Below are 27262 nucleotides of genomic sequence, written 5' to 3'. Positions count from 1 at the left end.
CTTCTTATCTTAAGCCAACAGTCTCGAAATTGGGTCTTAAACTAGACAGTGATTTTAAATTGGACCGGCAAATTGGTGCTGTTGTTAAATCCAGTTTCTTTTATCTTCGGCAGCTCACTAAAGTAAAGCCTCTACTTTCTCAAGAGCACCTTGAGACAGTAATTCATGCCTCCGTCACATCCCGGCTGGATTATGGCAATATACTTTACTTTGGAGTCAGCCAATCCTCCATTAAGCATCTCTAGTTGGTCCAGAAATGTACTGGTAAGAGGGAGCACATAATTCCAACTCTGGCATCCCTTCACTGGCTCCCTGTACATTGTAGAGTTCTTTTTAAGATTCTATGATTTGTTTGCAAATCTTTAAATGGCCTCGCCCCACCTTACTTCTCTGAGCTCCTCCGCCCCTATGCAGCTGCTCAGTGGCTCAGGTGCGGACCACACATTATTAGTGGTACCGAGGACTGAGCAGAGGCTCAGAGGAGATCAAGCTTTTTCTGTTGCTGGTAGCTCTCTTTGGAATGCCCCCCTCATTGAGTGCCCCCCTCACTGCCCATCTTTAAAACTCATCTCAAAAACTCATTCATATTCTTTGGCTTTCGACTCAACATGAGACTTGATTTTTAGTTTGACTGTTTTTATGTTTTCTACAGTAAGACGAATCGGTTTATTACCGATTCGTCTTACTGTTTATTGTGTATGTTAAATCGCTCCATGTACAGCACTTTGTATGCAGCGATGGCTGTTTGAAAGTGCTCTATAAATACTGTTGACTTGACTTGTCATTAATTTATTGTTTTATTGTTTGTTGTTGAATTAATTATTTTTTGCTCCATGTACAGCAACCTTGTATATAGTGGTGGGTGTTTTCAAGTTCTCTATAAATACAGTTGAGTTGAGTCTGCTAGGAACCCCCATTGTTTAGGCAACGAACCGGAGGTGTGGCCATGAGGTGGTCAGAGCCGGTGTCTCACCCAAAAAAATCGCTGCTCTCAATTTACCAGTCAATCTACGTTCCTACCCTCACCCATGGTCACGAGCTGTAAATCATGATTGAAAGAACTATAAACCGGATATAATTGGTCAAAATGAATTTCCTCCAGGGCATGCCTGGGCTGTCCCATGGACGTTCCACTGGGAGGAGGCCTGATACGAACCAGGACATGTTGGAGAAACTGTCTCGTGGTTGGCTGTGGCAATGCCTCGGGACACACCTGGAAGAACTGGGACCGAGTTGCATAGGCGAGGGGAGTCTGGGCTTCCCTATTAAACTGTGGCCACTTTGACCCGTGAGGAAGAAGAATTAGTATCCATCATTAATTTTCTTCCTTATTTGGTTGTGGGGCAGCAGTTTAAGCAGAAAAGCCCAACTTCCCTCTCCCCAACCACTTTGTAAATCTCATCTGGAGAGCTGAAGGCATTCCAAGGCCAGCCAATAGACTGGACTATAGTCTTCACCCGATGGGATGAAGTATTAATATCGCAGCGCCCAACTAGTCCAACGCGGTCGACTGGCAGTCCATGGACTGGTCCCACATCGACCGTGAAGGCTATATAGTGGGAAATTAAAAAAAAATAATAATAAATTGTGTGTCTGCGTGCATGGCCTTTGATACAGAAGGGCAGCGGCTCTTCACTGAGTCCCGAACGGAAGGCTGAGCTTCTCACTGTTTTTAAGAGAGAATGCAGGAAACTGAAGTGGTAACTCATTTAAGATGCTTGTATCTGTAATCTTTTGGTCATGACTCACAATTAGTGAACACCGGTGAAAGTAGGAACACAGATCAACAAGTAAAAGACTGTATCCCTGCAGAGGCTGCACCAATCAACCTGACAGCCCTGTGTGTCATTCTCTCACATGTGGACAAGACCCCAAACGGAACTCTTACTTTTGGGGTAGGAGATTACCTTCAACTTAAAAAAGGCACCCTTCTCTTTTTTAGTTAAAGACCTTTTCCTCCAACTTGGAGTTGCTAATTCATATCCCAACTGCTTTACACTTGACTGTGAACCACTTCAAAGACAGTTTAAGATCACAGATTGATGAAGCTAACATAGCCACATCACTTTCCAACTGTACACCGCGATGGAACAGGACAACCTCTAAACTGTCTATCTAAACTGTTTTCATTTGTCAAAATGTTTCTGAAGTATGTAGTCCACTTGGACATAATCCATTGCTTCCCATGGAGAATGCCCAAACTTGTCAAAAGTGGGTCACACTTGCAGCTCAACTTAATACATTTATGTCAATGGTTGTGAAGTGACAACGTAGAGAAGTTCGAGGAGAATAAATGAAATCCATTGCAGGTGTTAACTTCCAGCCCACAACGGAAAAAGGGACTGTGAACCAGTAACCCATGATAGATTACAGTGTAATGCCTGATAAAGCCATTCTAGACAAAGAAAAGTTATCAAACCTTTGGGTCAACAATATTAACAACGACATCTTGGTAAGCACGCAGTCTGAAGGCTTGTGCCACAGCCTGATCCACACTGATTGTCTCTAAGAAAGAATGGAGAAAAAAGGAATTCAATTAATTCACAATTTAAGATTTTGTGATATTACTGTTGACGCAATAGGGTTCAGATACATGTACATATTCCTTGGTATCCTTCAGATGCTGCTTTTGTCATTCATTCATCTTCCTAACCGCTTGATCCTCACTAGGGTCGCGGGGGGTGCTGGAGCCTATCCCAGCTGTCTCCGGGCAGTAGGCGGGGGACACCCTGAATCGGTTGCCAGCCAATCGCAGGGCCACTGTGACGCGGGTCACTGGGGCCCCCCTCTGGAGCCAGGCCTGGAGGTGGAGCTCGTTGGCGAGCACCTGGTGGCCAGAACTACACACATGGCGCCCGGCCGGGCTCAGCCCCAAGAGGAAACGTGGGTCCCCCATCTCATGGGCTCACCATCTAGGGGGGGCAAAGGGGTCGGGTGCAATGTGAGCTGGGCAGCACAGAAGCTAGCTCTAGAGACGTGGAATGTCACCTCTCTTGCAGGGAAGGAGCCCGAGCTGGTGTGCGAGGGAGAGAGGTTCTGACTGGTTTTCCTCGGACTTGCCACCACACACAGCCTGAGCTCTAGTACCAGTTTTCTGGAGAGGGGTTGGACTCTCTTCCACTCTGTAGTTGCCCATGGTGAGGGGCATAGAGCAGGTGTGGGCATACTCATTGCCCCCCGGCTCAGTGACTGTATATTGGGGTTCACACTAGCAGACGAGAGTTGCCTCCCTCCGAAGCCGAGTCCGAGGACTCTGAGGTGAGCTCTCCTATCTCTGGGGTTGAAGTCACCGATGTGGTTAAAAACCTCCTCAGTGGTAAGGCTGCCCTTTGTCACCGATTCTGTTCATAACCTTTATGGACAGAATTTCATCAAGGCATTGAGGGGATCCGGTTTGGTGGCCTCAGTATTGCATCTCTACTTTTTGCAGATGATGTGGTACTGTTGGCTCCTTCAAGCAGGGCTCTCGAACTCTAACTGGAGCGTTTCGCAGCCGATTGTGAAGCGGTTGGGATGAAAATCAGCACCACCAAATGTGAAACAATGGTCCTCAGTCGGAAAAGGGTGGAGTGCCCTCTCCGGGTCGAGGAGGTGATCTTGCCCCAAGTGGAGGAGTTTAAGTATCTCTGGGTCTTGTTCACGAGTGAGGACAGCAGAGAGCGAGAGATCGACAGGCGGATTGGTGCAGCATCTGCTGTGATACGGACTTTGTATTGTTCTGTCGTGGTGAAAAAGAAGTTGGGCCAAAAGTTGAAGCTCTCAATTTACCGGTCGATCTACGTTCCAACCCTCATCTATGGTCACGAGCTATGGGTCGTGATTGAAAGAACGAGATCCCAGATACAAGCTGCCGAAATTAGTTTTCTCCGCAGGTTTTCGGGCTCTCCCTTAGAGATAAGGTGAGAAGCTCAGTCATACGGGAGGGGCTTAGAGTCGAGCCGCTTCTCCTCCACGTCAAGAAGAGCTAGATGACGTGGCTCTGGCATCAGATGCCCCCTGAACGCCTCCCAGGGATGACTCAGGACACGCTGGAGAGACTATGTCACCCAGCTGGCCTGGGAATGGCTCGGGATCCCCCGGGAAGAGCCGGAAGAAGTGGCTGGGGAGAGGGAAGTCTGGCTTTCCCTGCACAAGCTGCTGACCCTCTAACCCTGGATATTCATTCATTCATTCATCTTCCTAACCGCTTGATCCTCACTAGGGTCACGGGGGGTGCTGGAGCCTATCCCAGCTGTCTCCGGGCAGTAGGCGGGGGACACCCTGAATCGGTTGCCAGCCAATCGCAGGGCACACAGAAACGAACAACCATTCGCACTCACACTCACACCTAGGGACAATTTAGAGTGTTCAATCAGCCTGCCAGGCATATTTTTGGAATGTGGGAGGAAACCGGAGCACCCGGAGAAAACCCACGCAGGCCCGGGGAGAACATGCAAACTCCACACAGGGAGGCCGGAGCTGGAATCGAACCCGGTACCTCTGCACTGTGAAGCCAACGTGCTAACCACTGGATACCGGGCCGCCCAACCCTGGATAAGCGGTAGAAAATGGATGGATGGATGGATGGATGGGAGCAGATTTTTTTTGGGGGGGGGGGGCATGAGGCGTTCCAGTTTTACGTCAATGTGAATCACCCAGAAAAAGTGTTCACCAGTCAGGCTCACTATGCTAATGTTTGCCTTGGGCATTTTCAAAGTATTGTTAAAAGCTGACAAAAGCAAACATCCTTGGATCAGTTCTTGACAAAACGCAAGGCAAAAACGACTTCTGAGAAAGAACATGAACTAAAATGATGAGGCGGTTAAAAGTTAAATGATCATAATTTTTATTCTTTACTCTTTTCATTGTTTTTTACATTAGGCACAGTTCTCAATTATTGTGCAATCATGAAAAATGTAAGTTAACACAAAATTGAAAATTGTCACTTCAAATCATACAGAAATACAGTCTTCAGACTTTAACCCCATCTACCTGGTTTGGGAGGAATTAGACAAGAGAGTGAAAACAAAGCAAAGCAAACGACAAATGTTACACATTTATGGGAACTTTGCAAAATCTGCCTAAAATGGCTACTTTTAATGAGTAAAGATACAATACATTTTTGGGTAAACATTCCATGATTTCCGCAGTGACTTAAACGGTTTATTTGTTTAAAGTTTTCATCTCAGAGTGCACAACCAAAATTGGGATGTTGTTAAACAAATAAAAATTGAATATTATGATTTGCCAATCATGTACAACTTGTATATACTGTAAGACACTACAAAGACAAGATATTTTAATTTCAAACTGATCAACTTTATTGAATTTAGCAAATAAACATGAAGTTTAAATTTTATGGCTGCAACACGTTCCAAAAAAGCATATAATAACAATAAAGTTGATCGGTGTATACATTAAATAGCTTGTTTTTGAAGTGTATTCAAATATACAATACAGTCGGTTGAAGATGATTTGCAAATTATTTTATTGAATTATATTGTATTCTGTTTAAAACAATTTCCCAAATACATTGGAATTGAGTTTGTACAATGAAACAATTCACTGCATGAGTTTCTATTTTAAATAGCTGGTGGGGGGAAAATTGAGCGTTCCAGACCTTTTGACCACACAAATATGTTTTTTCCTGCTCCACATGAATAACAGAAAAAGTTTAATGAGGTTGACATACCTTTTTGAAGGTCTTCTTTTAAGCTTTTCACTTGCAGCAAAAGGGGACTGTGTATTTTAAGCATCAGTTAATTTAAAAATTGTGGCAGCATAACAAATAAACACTCCCTAATCTCTCTATGGTAACTTCCTTCTTTTGGTACAAACTCACCTGAACTCATCAGTAGGATGTGCAATTTCAATTATGTCCCCAAGGCAGATTTGAGGGAAAACTTTTGGATTGACCACCACTTCATCATCTGAAGAAAATAAACATTTGATTGCAAAACAATCCCAAAGGGAAAAATGTAATGTACCGGTACATGATGTTTTGAACTTACCATTTCCACCAAAACCTCTCTTATGCAGCACAAGCTTGTAAGATTTATTGCTCTTCATAATGTACCAGCTGATAAAAAAATACATCATCAGTTAATTAGTCAGTGGAAGACGATACATCACATGTATATAAACAAACACAGGTACATACCACCAGTGATTATGCTCTACCTATTACATACCCTTGAATGTTAGGCCTGATAATGTGCATACACCGATTGAGGGTATAAAATGACATCTAAGATTAAAAATACCAATGGGTAGTGTTCACAGACTGATAAAGAATGGACCACATGCATGGCAGCGTATTAAGCATTTCCTATACAAAGGTTAACTTCCATATAATAATAATAATAATAATAATACATTTTATTTATAAGCGCCTTTCAAGACACCCAAGGACACTTTAAAATAACAAAAAACAAAACAATATGGGAGTGTTTCCCAACCAGAGGTACGTGTACCCCTCGAGGCATGTAAGCACACACATTATATATATATATACATATATATATATATATATACACCGATTACAACGGCTATGTGAAGTACCATCTGAAAGTCTCATAGAAAGTGTGAATGCAGCACTGAGGGCAATCCCTACCGTAACGATCACAGAAACCAATGAGCTGATATACGCTTCAGCATCAGTGATCCTGGAGACTCTGGGCTATAAGAGCAACCATGGAAGCCATGAGATACGTTACCCACCATGGAAAAGACGGTTGGAGGCTAAGATCAAGGCGGCCCGGAAAGATGTGAGTCAATTAACGGAGGCCCAGAGAGGTGTGATGAAAAGGCCGATACCCGAGAGGTACATCCAGATGACCATACCTGAAGCACTCGAAACTGACAAACAAAGGCTCCAAGCCTTGTCCAGTCGCCTAAAGCGGTACACGAAAGAGAATGAGGCCAGACGAATAAACAGGCTGTTCGCAACACAACCTGCGAAAGTGTACGCTCAGTGGCAGGGTCCTAACAACAGAGCTGACCCACCAAGACTGGAAACTGAAAGGTACTGGAAAGGCATATGGGAGAAGGAGGTTGCACATAACAGCAGTGCACATTGGCTGGTGACCCTGAGAGAGGAGCACAGCAACCTCCCTGAACAGAACCCGGTTACCATAACAGTGGCAGACATACAGGAAAGAGTCTCAGATATGAAGAACTGGACAGCAACAGGCCCGGACATGGTCCACACCTACTGACTAAAGAAACTCACAGCACTCCATGAGCGCCTAGCAGTACAAATGAACCAGCTGCTGAGGGATGGGACTCACCCAGAATGGCTAACCGAAGGGCGAACCATCCTGATCATGAAGGATCCCTCAAAGGGTGCAGCCCCATCCAACTATCGGCCAATAACCTGTCTCTCCACAACATGGAAGCTCATGTCAGGCATCATTGCGGCCAAGATAAGTGGACACATGGATCAATACATGAGCGAAGCACAGAAGGGCATTGGTAGAGATACCAGAGGAGCCAAACATCAGCTCCTGGTTGACAGAACAGTCACACAAGACTGCAGGTCCCGACGTACCAACCTGTGCACAGCCTGGATTGATTACAAGAAAGCCTATGACTCGATGCCACATACATGGATCACTGAATGCTTGGAGTTGTATAAGGTGAACAGGACCCTCAGAGCCTTCGTTGCGAACTCGATGAGGATGTGGAAAACCACACTTGTAGCCAATGGCAAGCCACTTACCCAAGTGTCCATCAAATGTGGCATATATCAAGGTGATGCACTATCCCCACTGCTGTTCTGCATAGGACTGAACCCCTATGTGTGTATATATATATATATAATGTTTTTTTTGGTAAGCATTTTCTTGTTCGCAACCCCCTGATTACAGTAACTTAAAACAATAGTTGAATATCACATTATTTTTGACTTCTCTATATGTTTTCACAGTCATCACGGCTCTCCAAGGGGAACGGGAAATAGACTGTGATGAGCGACAAAAATTAGTTGGCTCTAAACCAGGCATGTCCAAAGTCCGGCCCGCGGGCCAAATGCGGCCCGCGGTCGACTTTCATCCGGCCCTCGGCCCCGGTCATAAAATCAGTGCCGTCTGGCCCGCAGGTTGGGCGCAATGGAACACGTGTTGCATTGACTGAGGTCTCGTAGACTGGTGAGTGATGTTTCATAGAGTACTGCTTCCCTCTAGTGGCTAAATGAGTAATAGCATTCACTAAATGAGTAATAGCATTTAGACACTAGAGGGCATCACTCACGAGTTAACAAGACATCACTCCGTGTTTATATTGACTGATATGTCATATTTCAAATTCCTGTTTCGAATGAACCAAAAGAAATTCTTAAGATTGGTGAAATTAAAATAAAAATGGAAATGTGAAACAGACTGGCTTACTAAAATTTGTTGAACAATGTAAAGAATGTCAGCCAAGGTCGGCCCCCCGACATTTTACCACATAAAATCTGGCCCCCTTGGCAAAAAGTTTGGACACCCCTGCTCTAAACAGTAGTTGCAGCCAACTACTGTCATCAGAATAGCCAATCCCCAACAAGCCAAGGGTTCCACGCAGTGGTTATTTACCATCAGAGCCGGTCACGGGCAAACAACAACTGCCTGTATAACATCGTTTTTTTTTTGTACATCTGGTTAGGAAATGCATCGTCCTATGTGCCGCCCCCGCCCCTCCGTAACATTGATGATTTTCAAAAAAAAATCCTCCACCCAAGCATGTAAATTGCCCGTCCTTGGTATATGACATGTAAAGGCATAAAGTAGCAAATGGCCAAAGAAAATCCACGTGGACCGTATTTCCGAATCATTGTTACTTTAACAACGCTGTTAAACATACGATCTTGATCACTAGTAGCGTCAGCGCAAAGACGTTCCACGTACTTTTTAAAGACGTGACTACGAGGAAACCGTGATTTTTGGGATATCTTACCGGTGGTCACTCGTAATCGAAGTCCCACACTGAGTCGTTTGTGACCCCTTAATAAATTCGAAGAATAAAGTTCATTTTTTTCTGTATCCTTCTTTGTTTTCTTGTTGCTACTTCTTCTTATGACAGGGAACGGTTATGTGCATTACCGTCGCCTACTGGTATGGAGTGTGAACCAGCTCTAACCCTCATAATTTTCCACTCTCCTTTTTCAAAGTGTTAACCGCTGTCTCTGGAAGTACCGGTAACTACGCTGTTGGAAATGTCGGACTCATACTAAATTGCTTTAACTCAAGGTCCTTTACGACTTCTCGCTTCCTTCATCCAACAGATTTTCAAAACGTTTTCCTTGTACACTAGTACAATAATTAATTGACATTTGTTTCCTACAGATTTCTAATGGAATATATTTCCCATTTCTACAGCTAATGATCCTTTGCGGAGTTGTTGTCCTCAATGCCGGATTTAGTACAAGATGCAACTCTTTTAGAATCGTTTTTGCTGGTGGCCTATACACCACACATTATATCTATCTATCTATCTATCTATCTATCTATCTATCTATCTATCTATCTATCTATCTATCTATCTATCTATCTATCTATCTATCTATCTATCTATCTATCTATCTATCTGCCCCATGCCTCCCAATCTCAGCCAAATATCTCCTATTCACTTTTTATTTATTATTTTTACATTCATCTATTACCTTATGGACATGTGTTGTCCAAGGTAATCTTTAATCTTACCATAACCCCAAAATACTTAAATTGTTTCACTCTTTCTATTCTATGTTCCTTAGAACATCTTGACTTTACTCCAGTAAAATGTTGCCGCTGTCACGACCATGTCCTCGAGCAAAAAGTCACAATATTAGGCATAAAGCATGATCAATGTTTTGACACTTTTCAGTACATTAAAATGTAAAAGATGACCTTCGGTGTTGCCGTGAGACGGCACAATATGTGTGACAAAACACTAGATAGATTACATTAGACATTCATTTAAATTTGGGATTTTTTTTGGTTAGCCAAGAAAGGGGAGTTTTTAAGCATTTTATTTTTTAAAGCTAAGGAGTGTGAAAGTCAGAATATGCTGAAACCTGTTGTTGTTCCAGGTCTTGAGATGGTGGAGACCATGTTTGAAGTGAATCCGATGAAACCGATAGGTCAAGGTCACACATGACCCCTGCAAATGTTGGGGAAAAAAACATACATTCATAAATTGTACATACAAAAAAAATGTTAACTCACTTCCATTACCATAGGTCAAACGTAGAGGGATATCTGTAGACGGAACAATTTTTTTTGTAATCATGTATGACAGATTACTGTCGTACATGATTACAATTACTATTATTACTAGCTGGTTCGCCGCCCTCCGGGCAGCTCATCAGCTAGTTCCTGCGGAAGGCTGGTAAGGCGGTGGTTCGCCGCCCTCCGGGCGGCTCATCAGCTAGTTCCTGCGGAAGGCTGGTAAGGTGGCGGTTCGCCGCCCTCCGGGCGGCTCATCAGCTAGTTCCTGCGGGAGGCTGGTAAGGTGGGCCTTTGGCCCACAAAAGTGTTGTTGCTTGGTTCAACTTTTTGTTCATCTTCATTGCTTATCGCGAACATAAAGCGATGTTTAGCTCTACTAAATAACTAACAATTTAATTGCAATGCTTGTGGGTAGACAACATTTTTTCGCTAAGATGCCCGCGCGATCGAAGTGAGCCACTGCCTGAGCGGCGCAGTGGCGGCGCGGTGAAGTAGGTACGTTTTGAAATGGGACAGACGGAAGGACAGACCGCGTGCGGGACGACGCGCAATATATATATAGATTAGTAGTATAAAGTGCCTTTATATCGCTCCGGTCTTGTCAATGCTTAAAATGTAATGTTCAGCATGTTGCTTGCACCTTTACCATAGTGCTCATTTATTTATTTATTTAATCATAAAAGTACGCTATTTTTTTCTTTCCATTAATACACTTTTGTTTGAGGACTTTTGTTAACCCCACCAAAGATAGAACACATTATGATGCAACTGGTACTGGAATGCAAAGCTGGTTCATCCATGACATGACATTCTTGAACCAAAGCGTAAGGCAGCACCTTTGGAATCTTTGGGTGACCAAAGTCAGAGACATTGATCATTTCCAACGAATAGGTCACCCTACTGCTTGGACCCTGTGCTTGATTTAATCCATGCTGTATTTACCGTTCATGTTTTTGATCGACCTAACAAAATCTTGTCCAAAACGGTTGTTGATTGATATATTTTCAGCACTGCTTCAAATATCACTTGAGAACTTTTGGGAAATTATCATAATCCTCAGTACTGTCAAGAGAATGCATTTTTGTTGAGCAAAAACATTTACACATCTGGCTGGGGAAATATGTTGTCTATTTTCTTTGAGAAGAGGAATCAGTATCAGCGGCTGTCCAGAGGAGTCGGAGATTCGTGCTGGATTGGTAAAGAAAACACTTCCTTGATACTGTCTCTATGGTTGAAAGATTTTACTGTACTTTGTCCAGTACAGCTGATGTCAAAGTTACCGCGGTCTCTCAAAAATTGGCACACAATATCAAAATATTTTATCTGTTTCCACTTCTATGGGAGCAGACAACTTAAAGAATGAAAAAGTCATCAGCCTGCCACACATGATGTTGGAGGAAAACCAAGTACCCGGAAAAAAACGAAGCAGACATGGGGAGAAGATGCAAACTCCACACAGGAAGGAGGGAGCCGGGATCCACGCTAACCACTCGCCCGCTGGGTATACCGCAACGTTTGTTTGCTGCGTCCGTGACGTTAGCGAGATAGGCGCGACAAAACTTTTCTCGTCCAAGAAGCGTAATCCTGACAGCAGACGGGCGGGGAAAACCTTGGCGGCGGTCGGAGAAGATGTCTGGACGGACGAAAGCGGCTTAAGCGTCTTCTCGGATGGCCCGCGCGTGAACTTTGCGGTCGACGCAACGTCCGTGCGTCGACCGCACGGACGTTGAGCGGCTCGAGAGTTCAGTGTAGGTTGTCCCAATGCATTACGGTATACGGTAAACCTGTATACCGTATGTGTGTATGCGTGTGTTTATATATATATATATATATATATATATATATATATATATATATATATATATATATATATATATATAAACACACGAGATATATATATATATAAACACACGAGAGAGAGAGAGAGAGAGAGAGAGAGAGAGAGAGAGAGAGAGAGTATATCTATCTATCTATCTATCTATCTATATAGATAGGTACATAAATAAATATATCCTGTATAATAATAGAGTACAAATGAGGCAACATTTCCCACATCACTATCATCCAAAAATATTGCGAGTTTCATTCAATACATTTCAGACAATTAATATTATATTTATATTGATGTGTTATCAAATGTCTATACTAGATGGCATCCATGGCATCGTTATAGCCCAATTAGACCATAAAACAACTCTAGTTTACAGCACGTCATATGTCACAGATATTATGTAAAGCAGTCTAAAATATGGCAGGGTACAGGATACAGTATAGCATTATTTTGATACTTAATGGGTTGACACCTTTTTAAAGGGAATCATTTGTACGTTTATTCTTTACACTATGATTAACCTGGAAAATTAATTCAGACCTTTCACGGTGAGGGAATCTCAGGAAATAATTTCCCTGAACACAGAAACATTGATTCACAGTTGTATCACAACGATGAATGGAAGTCTTTTTTTTGCTACACAGCGCCGTGCAGGTAAAGTGCAAGGAACTTGGTGAAAGTCTCAGGCTTGTATCCTGCAACACCAGCTGGTACCTAGAGAGAAATACAAATACAAATACAAATATATATATATATATATATATATATATATATATATATATATATATATATATATATATATATATATATATAGACTGGATGATTATGGAGAAAATAATCTTGACGATTATGCTGATTGAGATTGAAATCACGATTATTTAAATGATTGTTCATTTACTTCAAAACTCAACCTGTCCAAACCATCTACAGAGCCTCATGCCCATTCATCCCTGCACATTAAAGACATTAATTCTTGAACAGTCTTATTATTTTCACACACAAAATGCCCTTGTGTGTGAAATTACAAGCCTCTTCCATTTTCATTCTGCTACATACACATCTTTGATGCCTTGCGTCTTTGCCTGGGATCTCAGGCATTGCATTTCATGCCATGTCATGGGGAAAGGTGAAGTGGGATACTGGCACATTGTAATTGGAATTTATTGAATGAAGCACATCAGATTATCACCTCGATAAAAGGACAAAAATGAGACAAAATTTTTGAGTTTTGAATCGGGCCCCTTTTGTTGGTCTTAGACTTTTTGTTGGTCTTAGGCTGTTTCATGTGCCTCCAACTTTTGGTAGAACTTGTTGAAATGTTCAACCTAAGCCGTTTCATTAAAAATTTGTAGAAGCCTCAATTAAGCCATTTTTCTTTTTATCTGTAAATTGAACTCATAAAATGGTGATTATTGGGAAGGCGCTATTTCTTGCATTAAACAGCCCGCCCCTAAAATTGCTTGAGAACAGCAACAACAAAGCCAAAAAACTGTTTACAGGTTCAGAAAGTACGCTCTAACTCTTGATCCTGTTGTGTTTTTTTTTTGGACAAAATAATAAGACAACTGGAACAATTTTAAATTGTGAAAACAATGCATCAAGTCGTCTTTCATTTAAAGTTAAGGTGAGTGGTTACCTTCAATTGCTTCTTCTTGAAAAGTGGTCTGACTTTGGCAAAATTGTACAGCTCAGCATCTTCCTCCATCCACACCTATAACAAGTGAATTAAATAATAATAACTTACAAAAAGCCAACACAGTGCATGAATGAATTACATTGTATTATTCTTGGATATTGGTCTCTTTCATGCCAGAGCCTATTGAAATTTCTGAAATCAAATTTCTTACTTTTCCATACTGTACTTGTGTAGGCACCCTGAAAGAGCTTTGTAACCTCTTCCAAGTTGATGTCCATCATTTTGCTTTTTAATTCTTGAAATTCTTTTAAACATGGCGTGGTGTGCTTCTTTTTTTATCTTATCTACTCCACTGACATATACTATTTAAGTAAGTGTAAGATTCATCAAATGTGGTGGTAATTAGACCCTGGTTTGGCCCGATATTGGAATGAAAACTAACCAAACCACATTGTTTGTCAACTGATTGATATATACTGTACCTCTTAAAGTGATTTTAGTCTTTTGAAAATTCAAGGCTCTGGAACAGGGGTCGGGAACCTATGGCTCACGAGCCACATGTGGCTCTTTTGATGAATGCTGGCTTGCAGATAAAACAAAATATTCTCACTTGTTTAAAATCCATCGATTTTTTAATGCTCATTTTCTGTTCAGGGCGACAGTTGGCTCCAGGAGCAATTTTGATTGGATAATACTGGCCTACGTTGGCTTTTGCTGCAAAAACAGGTGATATGTCCCCTTTTGAATCAGCCTGCTCAGTCATTAGGTCAAAGCTAATCCTAAACGAATAAGATGGCGAAAAGAAAAAAAAATGACGAGTATGGTAGACTTCAGCACGAATAGACCAAAGGATTCGCCTTTGTGGAGAGAACTGGTTCTGCGGTGTGTCTAATTTACAATGACAAAATACCATCAAAACGGTCGAATGTAAAGCGGCACACTTTGACACGCACCATGCTACGTTCGCATCAAAGTACGCTGCGAGAGACAGCTTTAAACTGTGTGGGCGCTGAGCGTCGACCGCACGGACGTTGAGCGGCTCGAGAGTTCAGTGTAGGTTGTCCCAATGCATTGAAATGAGACGAGTCATTGGATAAATGATGGTTTTGTCCCGGCCTTTGGACGCGCAGCGTCTCTGGAAGTCTATGGGCGTTTATAGGCTGGCCCGAAAGCTCAGCTTTCTGCATGATGATTGGATGATCTGTCGGAATCTCTTTTTGATTGACAGCGAAGTGAGCCAATCACTGATCTTATGGTGAAGGCATCCTTTTAATTTTTTTTTAAAAAGGAACCGAGAGCAGAATTCACGTAGAAATAAACGGACACATTTTATGATGTAGGTTGAAATTGAGCTTCCCCTCCTTGACAGACCAGCATAAGCCACTGACACAATGAAACCAAAGACGAAAAATTTGCAAAGGTAAATTAGGTAAGCTGTACAGAGACGAGGTGCGGAGACTGTTCACTTTGGTCAGTCCCTTAGCCAATCAGGATGCAGAACATAATTCACTGTTTTAAAAAAAGCATTAAAAAATTGCACCAAAAAAAATCTGTGAAACAGCAAAGCTGCGGAAGGTGAACCGCGTTCTAGCGAGGGATTACTGTATGAAATATATATGGCTATCTCGAAATACATTTCCAGATATTTTGCTTTCATGGCTCTCTGAGTCAAAAAGGTTCCCGACCCCTGGTCTAGTGCATCATTAGCCTTCAAAGAAACACACAGAGACAATAAATAACTACAAATCAGAGTTAAAACCTGGTTTTTGATGCCATCATCTCCTCTCAGATCTGTGGTGTTGAGTTGGAAAACAATGAACTGGAAAAGTCTGCCGTTGGTCCCAACTCCCTGTATTGTGATAGGATGATCCAAGACACGCCAAGTCTTGGCCTTGGTGTATGTACGCATGTATGAACAGATCCAGACAAGACAGAGAGGATGAGGGGGAGAAAGAGAGAAAAATGCATTGAGTCAAATTCACAAAGATCCACACAAAGCTATGAGTCGGACAGGCTTCGCTGCAGCACTGGGGCGCCGCAGGGGACCATTTCTGTTCACCCTCTACACCTCGGACTTCAGATACGTGACCAGATAACCTGCCACCTTCAGAAGTTCTCCGATGACTCTGCGATTGTAGGCCTCATTACAGAGGGAGACGATCGGGAGTACAAGGGACGAATGAAGGACTGGTGCCAGCAGAATCACCTCCAGATCAACCCAAGGAAAACTAAGGAGTTGGTAGTGGATTTCTGCAGGAAACAGTCCTCAACTGCACTGATGAACATCCAAGATACAGACACAGAGAGGGTAACCTCCTACAAGTACCTGGGTGTTCTTCTCAACAATAAACATGACTGGTCTACTAACACGGACGCCCTGATCAAGAAGGGACAGAGCAGTCTCTTCCTACTCAGGAAACCGAGGTCTTTTGAGTTTCAAGGGTCACTCCTTAAGACCTTATACAACTCGGTGGTGGCTTCGGCCATCCATTATGGTATTGTCTGCTGGTCAGGCAGCATCTCGGCCCAGGACAGAAAGAGACTGGAGCGACTGGTCAGGAGGGCCAGTTCTGTCCTGGGCAGCTTCCTGGATACTCTAGAGGAGGTGGGCAACAGGAGGATGCTAGCTTAGTTAAAAGATAATATGGACAGTCCCTCCCACCCCCTCCTGCCCGCCCTGACAGCACTGGGTGGCTCCTTCAGCCAGAGACTGTTACACCCGCGTTGCAAGAAGGAGAAATACTGCCGCTCGTTCCTACCGACTGGTGTCAGGCTGGTGAATAAACATGCGTGAAAACCTGTAATCGATTTTGCTGCTGTAGACTGCAAATTTCCCCAATGTGGGACAAATAAAGGTTATCTTATCGTATCTTACATACTGATGACAGAGCATCAGGAGCAAATTTGTGGGTGGGGGAATTTTCAGTATCTTGCTCAAGGACACTTCAACATGGTCGCAATACTCGGGGATCGAACCAACAACCTCTGGTTTGGGAAACAGCTCTGATTGCAAGCTGCATTTGCAGACTGCTGATCGCTAAAAACTTCGGGTGATGCAGGTCACGGTCCACCGTAGGTTAAAGGTGACCTGCTTTTTTATTTTATTTTTCAATACTTTTTATGAAAGTGAGACTGATAGGATGCTCAGGGTGCGGTGTGCAATAACATAAAAATATGTCTATTAATTAATACACACACTGACACACAAATGTTTTGGGTTGTTTTTTTCCCTCTATAACCCTCCCGATTGACTTGGGACCAGTCCGCAAGCTATCGCGATTGACTTCTTTGGCACGCCTGATTTATGGAGTCCCAAAAAAACTATTGAGTGCACTTTTTTCGCATCGAATGATAAGTTGATCAAGTGACAGACCTATGTGAAGACAGTTTCAAGCACTAAAATAAAAAAAGATTAAAAATATCACTCACTGCAGATGCAGTTCAATGAGCCATCACCGTTGGTATTCCAACAAGTTCAGTGGGACACAGTGCTGTGTCATCCATCCATCCATCCATTTGAACTAATTTACTTCACAGTAAACATTTAGCTGAGCCATAGCTCACCTCGGCTGCCCCTCTTTTCTTTAAATTGCCCCCGCTGCCTATAATACCCAATCACAATTTAAGGAGATCCCGCAGCTCAGCAATTTTGTCCAGGATATTGAAAATGCGATGAAGCTCGGCTAGCCCGCTTTTGTTTACGTTGCCTTCGCCACCTACAGAGCCTGCCAGACCTGACAACAATTCACAGAGGTCCCCGTGGTCACACGCTATCTCATCTGCAATGTTCAAAGTGCAGTGAAAAGTCGCTGGAACTTGTAAATTTGGACTGCAATCGAAATGTCGATTAAATCCATAGATTATAATGAAGAGAAAAATACAGTCAAAAAGAAAAGGTCATCATTATTCTCTGCCGGTCACAGAAGCAGGCAGCCCCTGATGCGTTCCCACGGCTATAGGCCCGGGTGACCACCACGAGAGCCTCAACTACAGCCCTCATTCTAGTGAATGGACCATTTTTTTTTTACTCCAAGTTGCAATATTTACAATAAATAACCCACCGTATTTTCCGGACTATAAAACTCTCTTTTTTCTCAAAGTTTGGCCTGGGGTGCGATTTATCCTCTGGAGCAACTTATGTGTGAAATTATTAACACATTGTTACTGTATATCATTTCACCCTAATTTCACAATAAACCGCAAGAGGGCGTTCTAGGCCTGTGTTGATAAATCGACGATGACTCTGACGTAGAAGAGGAAGCGCTGCACTATCGGCCAAAATATTGGTCTTAATTTGCAGGATCAGATAATGTAGTTGATGTTATTTTTCCTCCATTATCAGTCCAATAATTATTGTGAATCCCTAGTGTACATAATTAAGATTAAGATTAAGAAAACCTTTATTAGTCTCACAATGGAGAAATTCCAGATTCACAGCAGCAAAGTTATGAAAGGAAGAAGTAGAACAACAAAAAAATAGGAGCTGCTGGAAAGGCAGCCACTCTCGCGGCGCCATTTTGAAGTCAAAAATAACAAAAATAACACAAGACAACACATAGGACAGAGACAGTCGTGCAATCTTCACCACTTTTCCGCATACACTTTGTTGTCTGAAGCAGTTATAGATGAAAGAGGAGCGGATCAAAGTGTCCTTTCACCAGTGGATCAGAGACATCATGCTGAAAATGTGCACACGTCTGCTACAAGCAAAGTTTTGAAAGCAAACACGAAGCTGTAGCGTCCATTGACGAAAAGAGATTAGTTCACTTCTCCTGTCCCACATAATCCGCTTCAAACTCCAAGCCGCGACTCCCAGCTCCAAATCCGCATCGGCACTCCGCGCCAACGCTCCTTTCTTCTCATCGTCGGCTCCTCAAGACCTGCATCTATCCAGCCGCAGACCGTTCAACAGCACCGATCTCTCCGCTGAACAAAGCGGGGCTGTGAAAAATGCTGCCCATTACAGGCGCAAGACACAAGCGCCCCGGGACTGTCCAGCAACGACAGTCAAATGGCGCCGACATTCCTCCAGTCAAAAACAGTGCTGGTATACCCATGCTGCCGAGAAGGCGCAACCACCAAGCACAGAGTCTCCTCCTTGATGAATGTCGTGGCCAAAAAATGCTGAAAAAGGTCCACATCAAGTCCACACGACGTAACAACAAACACAAAGTGACAAAAGAAACACAAGAACAACAAAAAAAGCAAGGCTCATGAGAGCACTTGCTGACGGCTGCCTACTCGGGCGCCATCTTGACTTGACATTAATCAGGTCCTATCAGTGGGCAAACCGCTGACCAAGTGTTGTGTTAACACATACACAGTGCAGTTCACTCTTAAAATATATATATATATATAAAGTTCAACATGATAAAATGTCTCCTCTTTACTTGCAGTCCCCTGTGCATGACTGTGTAATTTGTCCTCCATTACCTTTACTCCAGATTAAACTAACACACACACACACACACACACACACGCACACGCACACGCACACGCACACGCACACGCACACGCACACGCACACGCACACGCACACACACACACACACACACACACACACACACACACACACACACTTACCCCATAAAGCATATGTGCACGTGCCAGAGCATTTCCAAAAAGGAACATGATCATCTTGGCTCTGAACTGCTCTGGGGGAAGCTTGAAGCGAGTATCATCTCCTTCCAGGAAGTAAAGAGTGTGGGTATGAGGATAATAATGCTGTCCTCTGAAACCTGAATGAAAAACATTTTTTTTAAATGTCTCAACAATAAAAAGACACTAAAAATATGGTTAATGATGTAGTGTGTAAGAGTGTGATTTCCTTCAAATTGAATGTGAAGTCATACATTTTTGATCCCGTTATAAATGTGAAGGTTTGCCCACAAAGATCTCAACAGTGGCTAATTGTTATGTGAGCTTAAACAGGCAGTTCCTGCTAGAAAACCTTTCAATATGGTGGGGTTGAAACAATTCTGTGAAGAATAGTGGGCCAAAATTCCTCCACGGCGATGTGAAAGTCTCATCATCAATTATCGCAAATGCTTGAGTTCAGGTATTGCTAAGGGTGGCACAAGCCATAATTAGGTTCAGAGGACAATGACTTTTTTACATAGGTACAGGTAAGTTGAAATATTTTTTGTGTCTAAATAAATTGAATTGCCATTTACTTTCTGTGATATTAAAATTACTTTGATTAACTGAAATGTGTGTGTGTGTGTGTGTGCGTGCGTGTGTGTGCGTGATCAATATGCAAAGAACAAAGAAATCAGAAAGGGGGCAACTACTTTTTCACTGCACTAGAGTGAGTGAAAAGCTGGGTCATCCATGAAGGACTCAGAGTACAGATACCGCTTCTCTGCATTGAGAGGAGCCAGATAAGGAGGGCATCTGGTTTGCATGCTTCGTGGACAACTGCGCGGTGAAATGTTTTGGGCATGTCCCGATAGGAGGAGGCCTTGAGAAAGATGGGATATGCTGGAAAGAATATATCTTCAGATTAGGCGAGCCCCTGACAAAGGTGGAGAAAGTGGCTGAGAAGATGGAAATAAGGGAGGGCCTCCCTCGCCTCATGAACACGACCGCGGGTACGCGAAAGAAAATAGATGGATGGAAAAATAGATATTTTTTTTAAAACAGATGTTACACCATTTGGCTTTTGCATTAAGTATCAGGATAAACTTAAAAAGCAGTGCAGGTAAAAAAAAACGTTTTTTCATTGAACTTATTTTGACTTTCTTTAACTTCCGACTGCATATGCCTTACTGTTAAATTTTCAGTATTTTTGCACAACTGTTCTCTAACAAGGCAAAATTCACAACAAGTGTTTCATTCTAAATCATTTCCAAGCTTGTCTACTTTGATGCCTTTCAAGTGTCTTGCAGAGTCTCTGTAACGCTACAACAAATTGCTCACGAGACACTCTTTGCTGAGGGGCCACTTGGTTCTGGCCACTTGGTTCTGTGAACAACTCGTTTGAAGCCTCATTATGCAAGGATTCTGTTAATCAGTTGTTTGGTGTCATTTTGGTCTCATGATGTCAAAATGTGAACAGGATGATGAAAAGCACTGTTTACCATTCTGCCTTAGCCAGGAAATGTATCGGTCAATTGGTGGCTCAAACACTTAGTATATTAGTCCTCGGTCGAGAACAGCACATTGTACAAAATCTATGAACAAATTATGTGCACAAATGATGTGTGTTTAAATGTATGCAAGTTATTCCCAAGACGCAAAAGACAGCCATTGCTCACCTGTACAGTTCACCTCCTTCTTGTACACATATACTTCCTGCAGGTCCACAGTAGGAGATACAGGATAAAACGTTTCAAGAGCATGATCTGCTGTGTCTGACACTTGCTCTTTCCCAAAAACCCTTGGTAGAGGATCCATGCTGTTAAATATGAAGCCATTCTGACCTCGAACCTGGAACAAGTTCTCGCCTAGTACACAAAAATAAAACCACATTTTCAGTGTTTTGCCCTTAGCTGTTTAATTTTTCTAAGTGAGCATTTGAAACAAAAATATGAAAAACGATTTTTATATGACGACATATATTTTTTGTATATAAAAGCTAAATTTATCCATAAAAATGCATTTGTCCAAACTCTATATTCACTTTATTAGCCACTGTTCTCCAAGGGATATTTGCGAAGAAAGAGGTCACACAGATGGATTTTTAAAAACTTAAACCGGTTGACGCTTTTTTCCCCTTAACATTGCTGGGCGCAGCTAGTCCCACAGTTGCGTCACTGATACTTTCTCAGTCTCTCTTGAAACAGAAGGCATTTGGTAATCATTTCAATAGTATACCTCTTTTCCATGTAGCTGCCAATGAGTATTTCTCAGTGAACATTCTCCTTCCAATTAATGGGTGGCTGGACTGAAGTGTGGCACAAAGATGGAGCAGGTTGAAGAGGAGTGTCTTGCTAAGAAAGATAAATATAAAATCAACATGTTCAGAGAATTTTAAGTGATGTTTTGACATTTATTGATATTAGTAAAGGGGGGAGGTGTACTATGAGACTTGAGGCGACCCAACCACGTACTTCTCCCAAGTCAGAGTCGAAGTAATTTTGTTCTTGAGTATCTGCCAATACTGGGTCTTTATCCAATACTTCGGCAATGCATTATGATGAAAATTAAGAGTGCATATGAATTGTCTTTTTGGGGGGGTTAGTTTTTGTTTGTTTGCTTTCCGAATAAAAGTATCCCAACATAATTTGACATGACTTTTGATAGGGCTGAAGTTAGCAGTGCTTCAAATTAGGGAAACAAATAAAATATTTTATTCTTGACTTTCGAAATGGGCAGCCCGGTTGTCCAGTGGTTATTGCGTCGATCTCACAGTGCAGAGGTCGTGGGTTCGATCCCAGCTCCGGCCTTCAAAACACCTGTATTTTGCTGGTCGCCCCTCAGTTGTGTCCCAGAAGCGGGCATGTTTGATGGCGTTCAGAACACGGTTTTCTTGATCTGGTATTTGATTAGCAGGACTCTTTGCCAGTGATAGAAGCAGAGGTGGGAAACCAGTGACTGCCGTGCTTTTGGTTAACCAAAGGGCCTGTCGAACACCTGTAAAAAAATTACATGTTATTTCCCTGTCCACTTTTACAAAAACAGATTGGGACATGTAACATTGCAAGACAATGTTACACCAATTTACTGGCTGGCAACAAGACAGATGTAGCTACATCTGTGTGGTCAAGTTTATTTGGATAGCCCTTAATCACTTGTGAGGCTCCAAGGGTTTCACAGGCCCACAGTTGAAAAAGATTTGCAACAATCCCTGATCTGAATCCCAAACCAGGCAAGGAAAACTCAAAGCCCCATTTGGGGAACAAGATATATTAAAAAGGGACCACAATGGAGCAATCCCCCTTCAATGATGACCACTGTGCAATGAATGAAACGTGAGTATCGTTTATCAGATTAAGGTATTATAGTGGTAAACATCCATCCATCCATTTTCTGATCTGCTTATCTCACATGGGTCATGAGTCGTGCTGGAGCCAATCGCAGCTGTTTTCATGCAGTAGGCAGGGGACACCCTCAACTGGTTGCCAGCCAATTACAGGGCACACATAGACCAACAACTATTCACGCTCACACACACCTAGGGCAATTTGGAGTGTTCAGTCAACCAACCATAAATGTTTTTTTACAATGTGGGAGGAAACTGGAATACCTGGAGAAAACCCACCCAGGTACGGGGAAAAGCAAACACTGCGTGTCATTTTAACTATAAACTGTGCAGAAAAATGCAATGGAGTCCCCCTAACAGTGCGTGTCATTTTGACTGTGTCATGAACGTTTCTGTTTTATGTAGTGGATTACGGACTGATTACAGACCTGTACACTGGCAGCACTTGGACAAATCAATACAAAAGAATAAAACTCATGATGGGATGAAATGTGCCGAGGCTCTGAGGCTTCTGTCGAGTAATGGGATGGGCGCTCCCATGAAGTGTGTGTCGAGGCTAGTGGTAAGATCTTAAGCCCGAGCCCGGCCCGAACAGGCTTGTCTCTCGCTGACTTTTTTTAAATAAATATGTTTAGTGCGCTGAGGTATTTCGAGGCCGTGAATAGTTTTGGCCACGAGAGACCATGTTTCGCAAAAAAACAGAAGTCGCCTCATCACAACACGTACTGTATTGAACTCTTGCGATGACAATTCAAAGAAGTCCTTCCTGTCGCTGTCTATTATCCACCTGTCATTGTTCTTCTTTGTCTCTCTGCTTCTCTCTCTTCAAGTGCCGCGCTAGATTCTTAAGGACGTACAGCTGCTATGGTTTATGGCCCAATTTTCAACCCATCAAAATGACGGACTGCCTTAAATTCTTCCCGTCAACTCTTAAAAAAAATCAGTCAATGATGGAAAATTGTCGGTGAATGTACCCTCTGCAGAAACAGAAATACTGTATAAAAGATGTAAATATTTATACAGTCTTGTTTAACTTGGATTTCATTACAAAAGACAGGCTTTAATTTGTTATCATAAATCACCCATCCTCCTCCCGGGTCCTCACAAATAAAATATGACATTTCGGGTTTGCATCGGGCTCGGGCCTGCAAATCAAGTTACAGTAATAGTGTTGTTTCCAAGGACTGGCAACCCGAGGCCAAGGCCAAGGCCAAGGATTTGACTCCGAGGCGAAGGCCAAGGACTTGGAAAATTTTCCGAGGCAAGGCCAAGGCCAAGGACTTGAGAAATTTTCCGAAGCCAAGGCCAAGGACCAAGGACTTGGCACTTGGCAGGTCCTAATGCTTTGCAACACCCCTCCATCATAACCCTTTGCACTCCCTAATGCTTGAATGAAATGTTTTTATTCAAAGAGTAGAACAGTCAAGGTACGTGTTATTTATACTGAGAAAAAAAATAAAATCATATGGTATACATTTATAAATTAATGTTTCAGTGCGGCGGCCCGGTAGTCCAGTGGTTAGCACGTCGGCTTCACAATGCAGAGGTACCGATTCCAGCTCCGGCCTCCCAGTGTGGCGTTTTGCATGTTCTCCCCGGGCCTGCGTGGGTTTTCTCCGGGTGCTCCGGTTTCCTCCCACATTCCAAAAACATGCGTGGCAGGCTGATTGAACACTCTAAATTGTCCCTAGGTGTGAGTGTGAGCGTGGTTGGTTGTTTGTCTCTGTGTGCCCTGCGATTGGCTGGCAACCGATTCAGGGTATCCCCTGCCTACTGCCCGGAGACAGCTGGGATAGGCTCCAGCACCCCCCCCCCCCCCCCCCGCCCCCGAACCTTGTGAGGATCAAGCGGTTCAGAAGATGAATGAATGAATGTTTTAGTGCAGTCGTTTCTTAATATGAAGTAAATCAACACTCAACAGGCATGACAGGGTACGGAACACAAGTTGAGAAATTACTTTGCATAGAAGTCAATCACTGACTGGTTCCGTAAACGTTCATCATGGGAACCCATTTTTCTATTTAGACTGATATTCATAATCAAGAATTCCGAAACTCAAAATTATAATGTTTCAAGGGTCAATGTTTGAAAACTATGCAGGCTAAAAAGAATTTAAAAAGGCACAGAGCGATATTTGAACCCTTGACACAAAATAATAAAACAGCGGCTCCGGTGCGACCGTTCTCAACCCTACCAGGTGACACACTTGAAACGGCGCCGATTTTGTACGAGAAGCTCTTGTGCGATTCATGGCAAAATAACCACTACGTTAAATTACTCTTGGATATCGACAATCTGGGTCATCATTTGGGTTGTTGTTATTTCGACTCTGCTCCCATATACAAAAATTGTGAAAAATGATGCTCATGTTAGAAAATGTTTTATGATACCTTCCAGTGCGTTGGTCCTCTGGTTAAAGACATAGCATGGTGTCTCTCGTGACAAAGGCATCTCATGACTTGGAGGGGATCTGAAATACTGTGGATCCTTATAGTCCCTTTTCCACTGTGGGAAAACAGGTTTAGACAGCCCTGGGACATAGTGCATCCTTTCTCCATAAGTGACCATTTCTAGCCCTGGGATGTGAACTTTTTCTTTGGGCTCACTTACACTCCTAGCCTTCCTCGCAGGAATTTGGCTGCGACAGAAATGTCGGACCTGTAATCGGTTTATCTCTCCATATGCGGAGATCCATTCTATGTAGTGTAACGATTTGAAAACCCGCAAAGCAGTTTCCGGAAACATTGATATTCCTCGTTGGTGGCGGGATACACGGCGAGGACGAAGGTACTTGCTAAAACACAACCCTAACATTTCCGGCACAATGTGGGGAGCGCATGCGCAGACGTTTGTGGTTGTCTTCGTCTTCTTCGTCGTCTTCGTCTTCTTCGTCGTCTTCTTCTTCTTCTTCCTCTTCTTCTTCTTCTTCTTCTTCTTCCTCTTCTTCTTCTTCTTCTTCTTCCTCTTCTTCTTCTTCTTCTTCTTCTTCTTCTTCTTCTTCCTCTTCTTCTTCTTCTTCTTCTTCCTCCTCCTCTTCCTCTTCCTCCTCCTCCTCCTCCTCCTCCTCCTCCTCCTCCTCCTCCTCCTCCTCCTCCTCCTCCTCTTCCTCCTCCTCCTCCTCCTCCTCCTCTTCCGTGTGCAGTATATTAAAGGTGGTTTGCTTTCTGTACATTAACACCTTGAGGCAATTCTCTTGCTCCCTCCAAAGGGGGGATTTGCATTAAGATTAAGATATCCTTTATTTGTCCCGCAATGGGGAAATTACAATCTGACTTCAGAAAGGAAAACGCCGGGTAGGGAGAGGGAAAAACACGCTCGAACTATCCTCTTCTGAGGATAATTTAAATCCAGGATAAAAAAAAGACCCTAGCACAAAAATAAGCATATGACAGTTATGTCACAGGGTGACCGCGACACAAAACTGAATCCGATTGGAGATCATATCCAAAAACATAATACAATCCTTGTGCTAACCAGCAAGCCTTCAATTTTTGCTGTTCAAATCATTTTAGGTAAAATCTGGATAATTTTAATTTCAGAAGATGGGATTATCTTCATCCCGAGAGACAGTAGGAATTCAAGGTGGATTTCAGGAAGAAAATGTAGCAAATCTTTAAATTTGGTCAAACATATTATTTGTATATACTGTAGATTACACGTGTTTAGATGGTACAGCCCAAGTTTGAAGTCAATAGGGTTAATCGTCTAGTCCAGTGGTTCTTATTCTTGGTAGAAAAATTATGTTTATATTTCAAAGACCAAACCAAAAGTATTTGGAAATTGGATAAAGCCAAGAGATTTTTTCCTATTTTGTAGTCACATAACCCAACAAAGTTAAGACTTCCAAGTTGAGAAAGTATTTAGTTCGGTATAAAGTTCCAAATAGATGAGGAATTACCCCCAAATTGTTTGAGCCAATTGATTTTAAATGTATGATTGAGAGTAGAAAAGTCGAAGTTCAATCCACCAATTTCGTAAGTGTTCATGACAAAAGACCTTTTCACGTGAGTCATGTTTCTCCATAAGAAAAGCATCTTATAATAATAATACATTTTATTTATGAGTGCCTTTCACAACACTCAAGGAAGCTGTACAATCAACAACAAAAACAATAAAACCACAGATAAAATGATAAATTAAAGAAGAGACAAATTTAAAATGAAAATGTGGTTTTGAATAAGTGGGTTTTGAGATGGGATTTGAATGTGGGAAGAGAATCAATATTACAGATGTTGGGTGGAAGTGAGTTCCAGTGTTTGGGGGGCATAAAGCTCTGCACCCCATCATTCTGAGACGGGCAGAGGGTAAACAGAGGTGGAGGGAGGATGAGGACCTGAGGGAACGGAAATTTGAAGAGATCAGACAGATGGTTATGGATGGCTTTAAATGTAAAGAGAAGAATTTTGAATTTGATTCTAAGTTTTACAGGGAGCCAGTGGATCTGTCGGAGGATGGAGTGATGTGATGAAAGTAGGGGGTTCTCGTGATCATCCGGGCTGAAGAATTCTGAACAAGTTGAAGTTTATGGAGGAATTTGTGATGGACACCAAAAATAAGTGAATTACAATAGTCAATACGGGAGGCTTATTGATATTATTACAATTTTTTTCAATCACAAACAAATAGATTGCTGCATACGTAAAACGTGGCAAACCTTACGCCTTTGTTTGTTCACAACGTGTGTCCTTTTAAAGAAAGATCTCTCC

At 42.5% G+C, this 27262-nt stretch overlaps 2 protein-coding genes across 6 annotated transcripts in view; both read right to left on the bottom strand.

Moving 5' to 3' along the window:
- Positions 1-27262, bottom strand: part of depdc5 (DEP domain containing 5, GATOR1 subcomplex subunit) — a 124350-nt gene that overhangs the window by 89075 nt on the left and 8013 nt on the right. For 3 of the 5 annotated variants that reach the window (XM_052088363.1, XM_052088364.1, XM_052088367.1), the window contains exons 2-6: positions 8914-9013; positions 5991-6058; positions 5822-5909; positions 5672-5718; positions 2420-2505 (exon numbers count right to left, since the gene is read on the bottom strand). In XM_052088363.1, coding sequence (XP_051944323.1) covers positions 2420-2505; positions 5672-5718; positions 5822-5909; positions 5991-6048 — 279 coding nt within the window. In that variant the 5' untranslated portion in view covers positions 6049-6058; positions 8914-9013. Of the gene's footprint in view, positions 1-2419; positions 2506-5671; positions 5719-5821; positions 5910-5990; positions 6059-8913; positions 9014-27262 lie in introns of those variants that run through there. The other 2 variants (XM_052088365.1, XM_052088366.1) reach the window with 1 other exon arrangement.
- Positions 12212-25431, bottom strand: mrpl37 (mitochondrial ribosomal protein L37). The gene is made up of 8 exons (XM_052088513.1): positions 24947-25431; positions 22030-22207; positions 21449-21564; positions 20890-21078; positions 19217-19371; positions 15393-15524; positions 13634-13708; positions 12212-12711 (listed from the first exon to the last, which is right to left on the bottom strand). Exons 1-8 carry the CDS (start codon positions 25368-25370, stop codon positions 12634-12636), a joined length of 1347 nt encoding a protein of 448 aa, XP_051944473.1. The 5' UTR covers positions 25371-25431; the 3' UTR covers positions 12212-12633.

This window comes from Hippocampus zosterae, chromosome 15 (genome assembly GCF_025434085.1).
Source record: "Hippocampus zosterae strain Florida chromosome 15, ASM2543408v3, whole genome shotgun sequence".
Classification (NCBI taxonomy): domain Eukaryota; kingdom Metazoa; phylum Chordata; class Actinopteri; order Syngnathiformes; family Syngnathidae; genus Hippocampus; species Hippocampus zosterae.
This window is presented reverse-complemented; position numbering and strand designations above follow the sequence as displayed.

Bases quoted from the DNA above. Each gene is read 5' to 3' on its own strand.
- mrpl37 (XM_052088513.1), bottom strand. From the start codon at position 25,370: ATGTTAGGGTTGTGTTTTAGCAAGTACCTTCGTCCTCGCCGTGTATCC. The intron at 21,079-21,448 runs GTATACTATTGA...TTTGTGTACTAG, and splicing joins GGCAGCTACATGGAAAAGAG to GCGAGAACTTGTTCCAGGTT. The intron at 12,712-13,633 runs GTAACCACTCAC...ATTTCTCTCTAG, and splicing joins TCAAGAAGAAGCAATTGAAG to GTACCAGCTGGTGTTGCAGG.